The following is a 9139-nucleotide window of genomic DNA, read 5'->3' on the forward strand; positions in this document are numbered from 1 at the left end:
TATTTTGAATTCTTGATTGCCTTCAAAAGTTACTAATGATATTAAGGAAATTTTCATGAATTCGGGATGTGCTTGATCATAAAGGAAAGTATCCATTTTATGTGAAAGAAGGGATTGCATAAAAGGGGGGAAAAAGGTGGACCAAAGGGTTAAGCAGATGGTGGCTTTAGGTGAGTTTAATTCTCATTTCTCACCCATTATTTGTTCTAGGGTGGATAAATTTTACACGATCCATGAACCCAACACGACATGACATGACATGAAATTAGTAGGTTATGGATTAAGGCTTAACGGTTTTGTGTCATTTTCAAATTAACACGATTGACCCATTTAATAAATGTGCCGTGTTCGTGTCCAATATATGGAACTCGTTTGACTCATTTCATTAAATGTATCATTTTACCAATATACCCTTCGAAATGCTAGGTATATAAACTTATTTGTTGTTGTGGTTTATTTTCTTTGTCATATTGTAATTGATTATTTGTAATATATATTTTTTTTGAAAATATTGATTATTTGTAATATTGAGAGAATACATACATATATAGTTTTAGTTATATGATTTTTTTTTAATGAGTCATGTGAGAGAATACATACATATATAGTTTTAGTTATATGATTTTTTTTAATGAGTCATGTGACATATTCAAATAATACACATAGATAGTATTTTAAATCACTACCTAGTATCTCTATCAAAAAAAAAAAAAAAATCACTACCTAGTATCTAGTATATTAAAGGAGATAACTCCTAAAATTGTTTGGATCTAAACTTTGTCAAAATTTTTTATAGGGAGATGAAAGACAATTAACAATTTAATTTTTAGTTTTCTAATGAAACCAAAATGCCCTTCAATCATTTCATCCCAACTCAAAAAGCAAAGAGTTTTTGTAACTCAATTGGTTGGCACTTGTGGTGTTTATAAGGGAGACATCCATAGTTCAATTGCCCCTTCCCATTATAAATTATAAATATCAGATTATTAAAAAAAAAAAAAAGAAGAAAAAAAAATCCTCAAATCAACGAATTGAAAAAACAAAACAAAACAAAAACAAAAGAACTACCACACGTCACACAGAAATCACAACTCTTTTACAAATTAGAATAAAACCAACACATATGATTTTATAATAAAAATAAATAAAAACAAAGATAACTTAATTACTTGATGAAAAATGATATGGGATTCTTAAAAATTATGAATCTCACTTAAAAACTGCTCAAAATTGAACAACTAGTTTCCAAAAACCTTAAGGGCCTTGAAATGTGTGCATTGGCTGGCCATGGTTCATGATCTGGGGTTCATTTTGTTACTAGTTCTCTTTGATTTCAGTGGACTTTGTCGTTTGAGGAAATGAAAGAAAGAAAGGAAAGTAGTGAAAGAGACTCTACCCATTGGGTTTAGACATTTTGGGTTAAGTGTGTCTCTATATGTCATATTAACTACTTAATCTCCCCAACATAATCACCACCCTAATTGTAAAATCTTTGTTAATTGCACCACAGAGCTTGATTGACAATTAAAATTAATGAGCATGCTCCACCCTTTTTGAATTTACAACTAGATATTGTCATCAAAGTATAAAGGGACATTAAGTGATTATACTTTTTTTCATGATAGCAGGGATCAAGGATCACACAATAGAAAATAATCCAAACAAGGCGTATCTTAATTTAATACCAATTGGAAAATGCTCTTGCACTCCAAACGCATGGCTTTATACCAATTTTACTGATTATTAGTTTATGGTCCAAGTGACTAATTTAATGGTTTCATCAATAATATAAACAAGGCAGTAATCAAGAAATTAATCACACCAAAACTCATGCAACTAGCACTGCAAGTTGTTTATGGCATGAAAACCTAAAACAGTAAAAACACTTCAGGGTTGCACCCAATTCACCAAATCCACTAAGAAGATATTTGTGATACAAAGTAACTTACAAAACCTTCAATATATAAGTAATTGTTCTTGCATCCGGGCTCCCCACTTCTACTAGCAATAGTCTACACCAATTATTTATCTTCATAGCAATCCAATAACACAGGTTAATTGCTAACTACAAATCCGATCTCTTGGATACTCCATTGTTTGGATTAAACCTCCTCTCAAAGGTTTAGCAATATGCAAAGGTGGAGGTATTTAAGTTGCGATGGTTTTTTTCTCAAGGGTTTGGTAGTCTCTACATTCTTCTACTAATTTTAGGGTTTTTATTTTCATTCATATATGTGTCACAATTGAGGATGGGTTGGCTACAAAAATTATGTGGATAAACTAATTTTGAACTTCCTAGGCGAACTCACTCGATTGAGTTTTGAGTGAGTTTCAGGTGAATTGTTGTGTAACTGAATTTTGAATTATGACAACTTTGCTCAAAGTCTCACCTAACATATTGATTCTTGCTTTAATGAAATTCCTGTTGTAGCACTTTGAACTCTTTCGTTTGAATATAATCTTCAATGACATTATGCAATTTACAATTTAATTAGAAACTCAAATACATGGAAATGTGCAATTACAACTAAAATTTTTGAATCGGAATTTTGCCAACACTAAATATCCTAACACCATCAAAACAAAACAACTCATTTTGTTGTTCAGATATGTTTTTCCACGTGTGAACTATCATCTTACAATATATACGACAATTATTTGCCTTTATTTAGTTTGCCAATCCATAATATATTACAATGCATTCAAAATCTTATATTTAATTGGTGTTCATGACAATAAAATTTTATCAAATAAAACAGTGATAAAAATGAAAAGTAACAGATGCCCTAAGGGTATTAGTTTAGGAAATATTTTTAGAAACTTTTTATAAAATGGTCTATTAACAAATTCTCTAAAAGCACCCATTAACAGAGCTCATCATATTATTAGTGCAATGTAGTACAAACCAATTCCAAACGAGAGTTGGATGTGACATTTATCATTATGATCGACCTAACTTTAGGGTTTTGCAGTTTGCTAGTTTGATGTTAACCAACTAATGTTTGCTTGTTTGATATCAATGGCCATACATTTATTCATGAAGTACAATAGCTTTTATCTCACAGGAAATCATACAGTAGCACGTAAAGCCTCCTCTAATGCTTTACTGTCAGTAGAAGCAGCTATGTATTTGATAAGAAAGTCTTTGTATAGCAAGGACTTATAAAGCGCTGGGTAGCTTGCGTCAACCAAACTTTTTGCTGGTTCTATAAGTGTTTCATTTGATGGATTAATAAAGTAGGAAGCAGTTGTTCGAGCTACATTTGAATTTGTCACCACTCGATGTTCAGCACCTTTCAGCTTCCCGTTACTGATAATCTACAACTCAATGTGACACAATTCCAAGAACAATAATTAAAAAAGCCATTAAAGAAACTAGTTAATTGCACCCAGAAAAAAATAATAAAAAATGAGATAATTACACTTTGCAGTTTGCATAATAAACCATGAAAACTTGCAATCACCATCCTAATTATAATAAACTTTGTAAATTGCATTGAATAGCTAAATTGACTATATATAGAGATTAAATTCTATAAGAACGTGGTGTAAAACCCATGTTTTACCCCTCCAATCCTAACATGCCACATCATCTTATCATATATTTAAGAATAAACACAATTACACTCAATCAATTCTAATACCCATACATAAATCCAACCAAATTGGGAATCTATCGAGTTGTTATTAGGTGTGGTAAGATATATTGAATTTTAAGTAAAATGCTGATGTAACAATCATTTATTGAATGTTGTAAAACATGAGTTTTACACCCCATCCTTATATAATTTAATCTCTAAAATTAATGATAACTTGAAAGTTACATTTTTTTCCCACTTAATGAACTATAATTTTTATGGTCTATGTGCAAGCACATGTTTGTTAATTTTAACCACCAATCACGTTGCGGGATGTAATTAAAAATAAAAAATAAAAATAGTCACAATTTGGGTGATGATGGTAAGTCTTCATGGTTTGGGGTACAAGTTTAGGTGGTTTTCTACTACTATCCCTAAAAGAAGATTTGATTAATTATTTTTATGATTTTATAAGAGATAAGGTTTTTTTTTTTTTTTTTAGTTACGCTTTAGTAGGCATATTGACAATTTTTTTTTTCATAAAGCGAGTGTGAAATACGTATTAGAATACTATTTGTAACAACCTATGTTCGTATTAGGTTACTATTTGTAACAATCAGAGCTTTTTGCAATCGTGTAGTATCACACCCAATGTAAGAGCCAACAATTGTTTACATAACGCCTTCATAATTCAAATCATTACTGTGAAGTATCACACATCAAATGAACTATCGGCTAATTTTCACTTTTCACTAGTTAAACATCTTATTGTTATGAATGAGCAAGTATCTATTCTATACTATTAATAACAAGATTTTTTATTTGGGTTTCAACATTTTGTGTACTAAAATATCCTCACAAAAATTCTTAAACTCTCTAAAATACTCCTATCTTTTAGTTAAATAATTTTATGTTAAAAAAACACAAACTAGTTAAAATAGTAATTTACCGTTACTAAGTTTTATGTTTTTTCCTTTATCTTCTCAATTTGGCCTAAAATTTATGACACTATTTCTTTCTCATATTTAAACATTATTCTATGTTATTTTACCTCTTTCTTTAAAAAAAAAAAAAATGCGATTATTTATATATTACTTTTAAACATTATAACATTAAATAAAAATAAAAAATAAAAAAGAGCATTATATAGGATAATTACTAGTGTACCCAAAGTACACGCAAATAAATTGTGACTTGTGTGCTATGTGTACCCTAAAGTGTTTGTAATGGTCACCATTCTATTGTATCATATTATATATAATAAAAGTTGGGCTTAAACGTTGTAGTTGCACCAAGTGATGGCACCAAATTGCAGAAATTTTTTTAAATTTTTAGATTTAAAAAAAAAATATATATATATATATATATATATAAGTTTTCTTCAATTATAATTTCTAAGTGGATAAAAACCTTAATTTGATTAAATATATCACTGTATCTAATTATAATTAGGATTTCTAATTAACGTGTTTGTTGTTATCCCATGAAAAAAATAGAATAAAAAAGGTCATAGTTTTATGGATAGAATGAAAAAAAAAATGTTGATATCAACATAATGTTAAAAAAATATTTAAATCGTATTGAAAATAGAATTGTTAATCAATGTGTTATATTACCAAACTAAAAAATAAATAAATAAATAAGTAAATAAATAAAGGTCATATGAAATTATGAATAGAATGAAAGGCAAAAACCAAAAAAAAAAAAAAAACGTGATTGATCTGTAAGGAAATAGGATACGATTTTTTTTTTTATTTTTTTATTAAAACCTAATTATCAAACGTAGAAATTTAAAAACAAAATAAAATAAATACACAAAGAACAAAACTAATTTATCCTAAGAAGTAATAAAACAATAGAAGAAAGGTTGATAAGAACAAATAATTTGTTATATTTATCTAAAAAATCATTGTAATTAAAATAAAATAAAAACCCACAAAAAAGAAGAAGTTGTTATCAACATAACTTTATCCAAAGAAGTTATAAAGCAACTAAAGAAAAGTACAACTAATTTGTAATAATCTTTTCCAAAAAAATTGTATAGTTTCTCTATCTTAAAATTCTATATCAATTAGGTTATGTTCCATCTACTTTGCATGGGCAAAAATCGTTTATTGTATCCAACGAATCTAAGATAACAGATGTTATGCCATCACGAAGGGTAGGTACAATCTAGATGCAATTTGTAACATTAATATGGAAAGGTAAGGAAATTTGTGTTATTAATATGTTCGATCTATCACCCTATCACAATCTCAGTCCAACAACAAACAACAAAGGTTAGTGATTCTCATACTTATTTTTTTTAGTAGGAATTGAAAGCTAATTCTTAGTACTTTTGAAATAGTGTTGTTTTTCATTATGGAGTCAAACATTGTTGTTTTTCATTAGGGAATTGGATCTCTTAAAGGATCGATGAAATTCATGTTCCATTCGCTTTCTTTTATATAGTTTTAGATATATTATTTTATCTTTATTTCAATTTTGTCATAGGAAACTCTTAAATTGACATTAAATTCAAAGGTTGTATAATATACAGTTTTATTTTTAATTTAGTTTAATTTTCTTTCTGATTTATATTTTCAATTTTAGCTATTGGTATATGTTTCATTCCATTTGTTATATGTTGTAATAGTTTTTTCTTAAAATTTATTTTCGATTTTTTCATAGGTCATTCCAAGCAAGCATCCTATAAAATTGTTGAAGACTCCTAAATTGACATACAATTTAAAGGTTGTAATCTATGTTATTCTATTTTTTTAACTTAGATTTTAATTTCTTTCTGATTTGTATTTTCAATTTTAGTTATTGCTATATAAATGTTATTTTATATTTTCTTTTCTTTTCTTTTTCAGCGTTGTCGTAGAAGATTCCATGGGTTCTAAGATTGTTCAAGACTCTTGACACTCAATCCCAAGGATGTAAAGAAAAAGTTGTATAGGCTTTTAAGGTAGATTCCCATTTTATCTCAATTTCATTTTTTAACTCAATTTTAATATTCGACCTTTTACTTATTATTAATATTGGATTTTGAGGTAGATTCCCATTTTATTTCATTGGTTTTTATTTTTTATTTTTTATTTTTTATAATTCGATAACTACACCAAGACTATTTCTTGGGTTTCATAGAATGCATTATTAACATTTTTTTTTCTTTGTGACAAGTGTTTAAACTGTTTGGTTATTGAAAATTAAAAAAAAATATTACCAATAATTTACTCTACATAAAACTCTATCATCTAAAATATAAATTCTCTTCAACTGTAATTCTGTTACTAAATGTTTGTGGGAGTTTAAATAAATTTAATTCAATATATATAATAAAATTTATATACTATATACCATACTTGCATGAAGTTATATATATTATAAAATTAATCCATTTTATCATATGGCTCACTTATTATCAATATGATTATAATTTATTTCCATATAAATTTTAAATAAGTCGTGCATTACCCAAGTATAATACAATGTAGAATTTCGACTACATCATCAAGTAGGCTAAGAGTTGTGATACTCAATCAATTCTCTTATATTATATTTTATTTATATATATATATATATATATATATAGAAAATGGAATTTTTATTTTTATTTTTTTAATGCTTATACATTTGGATAGCTTATAATTTGTGAATTTTATGTTGATACTGATTTAATGCTTAAATATTAATTTACATGGACATATTATTTTGTTAAATGTTGGTATCAATTTTTATTGTTTAGTTTTATTAGACAATTGGTACTGTTAAAGAGAATTATGAATAAAAATATTTCATTTAATTTATTATTTCTTAAATGCATTATTATATATTGTGTTTAATAAGTTATTGACCAAAACCGTTCAACGCATGGGCATCCAACTAGTTTATATATATACTAAGAGCTTGTGAAGATATATGTACCTGCAACGGATAACCAATGTTAACCACAAAAGCGTTAGGAATGGGTTCAACACCAATCCATTCCTCATCCTTGAAGACTTGAAGCCCGTATACATCACTTTGAAGAAGAATATTAATGAAAACTGGGTCCATATGTTTGCCCAAGCCCAAGGTTAAGCTTGGGTCTGGGCATGGCGGATAGTGATTGACCACCAGTGCTTGATTTCCACCAAGTCCACCAAGGCTGATTCCCAAGCCTTGGGAAATGAACTCCAAAATTCTAAAGCCCAACTTGCTTACTTCAGCTGTATATGGCCCAACAACTTCTCTGAAAAAGGTTTCACATGAAACACAATGATTTTCATTTTTGTTCTTACGCTCTGTTTGTTTCAGATGTTTTCTATGTTTGTTTCAGATGTTTTCTAGAAAATGAGTCATTTTTCAAAAATTATTTTCTATAAAAATATCTCATTTTTCAATGTTTGGTAGCAACTTTAAATGAATTGAAAAACAATCTCATAACTTTCTTTATTTAACTTGTTGTGAGATAGAGTTGTTTTCCAAAAAAATTTAATGGAAAACAATATCTAAAAATAAGTCATATTTTTTATGTTGACCAAAGATAGTTTTCCTTTGACTCATATTTTTTTATGCTACCAAACACTGAAAAACACGAAAAACTATCTTTATACAAGGTTTTTCATCGAAACAAATGAAGCGTTATACATGTCCAAGTCACTACATGAAAGAACAAATTTACATGTCTATGACTATGAGAATTTACCGATATCTAGGTGGTTTTTCAGGCCAAAATTGGATGTATTTCTCTAGAGGATTACAATGATGCACCAATCCATCCCTCCAGAAGTGAAACTTTTCAGTTGCATAATTTGGACTGCTTGTGTAGATGTGGCAGCTCTTATTGGGGTCCTTTGAAGTTTCGATTGCCTTGTCCTTGGCAGATAATGCATGAAACTCCTTAAAAACACTCATGGCCTCATCCATTAAGTTGCTAGGGACTCCATGGTTGATCACCTATTAGTTGGTACAAAACATAGCATAACACAAACTTATAAAATATGAAAAAAGTTTACCAAAAGTGGTTCATATTGTGATCATGTTTGATGCCAAGCATCTAGTAGGAATAAGTAAATCATTGTCTGATAAAATAATAGAAAGAAAAGATGTGGTTGGAACCTGAAAGAATCCAAACTCTTGGCAAGCTTCCAGAATTTGTTGAATTAAATCTGTTTGATCATGACCCCCGAGATCAATCACTGGAATATTGTTGGCTAGAGGAACAGTGAGCTTCCCTGGTCTTTTTTCCGGTGGGAGTATATATGATTCTGGCAAGGATCGACCATTGCACCAGCTTGAAACAAGGTGCTCCATGACTTGCAACTCAGATCTATAAAGGAAAAGGAATGTCTGGTGTGAAGAGTGTCGGCCACCAACAAATTATACAAATCCTCTAAAAGCTTCCACAAGTTGACAAGTAGTTGAAGAAAGATAACATTACATTTTCCTCTTCTGTCGTATTGCACCACGACAAGTGGGCCCTGGGCTCTTAAAAATGATACATGTTAATATGTTACCTTTTTAGTATGTATTATAGTACTGAATCATTATTTGCCTTTTGTTAGTTTTGCCAATCCATAATACTTTCTCAAAAA

The 9139-nt window shown here is 28.8% G+C and overlaps 1 protein-coding gene across 1 annotated transcript; it reads right to left on the reverse strand.

Annotated features, from left to right (window-relative positions):
• Nucleotides 1–2847: 2847 nt before the first annotated feature.
• Nucleotides 2848–8926, reverse strand: LOC115959207 (hyoscyamine 6-dioxygenase-like). Its single transcript, XM_031077521.1, has 4 exons — nt 8664–8926; nt 8251–8501; nt 7488–7794; nt 2848–3318 (listed from the first exon to the last, which is right to left on the reverse strand). Exons 1-4 carry the CDS (start codon nt 8856–8858, stop codon nt 3070–3072), a joined length of 1002 nt encoding a protein of 333 aa, XP_030933381.1. The 5' UTR covers nt 8859–8926; the 3' UTR covers nt 2848–3069.
• Nucleotides 8927–9139: the final 213 nt, after the last annotated feature.

This window comes from Quercus lobata, chromosome 9, assembly GCF_001633185.2.
Source record: "Quercus lobata isolate SW786 chromosome 9, ValleyOak3.0 Primary Assembly, whole genome shotgun sequence".
Classification (NCBI taxonomy): Eukaryota; Viridiplantae; Streptophyta; class Magnoliopsida; order Fagales; family Fagaceae; genus Quercus; species Quercus lobata.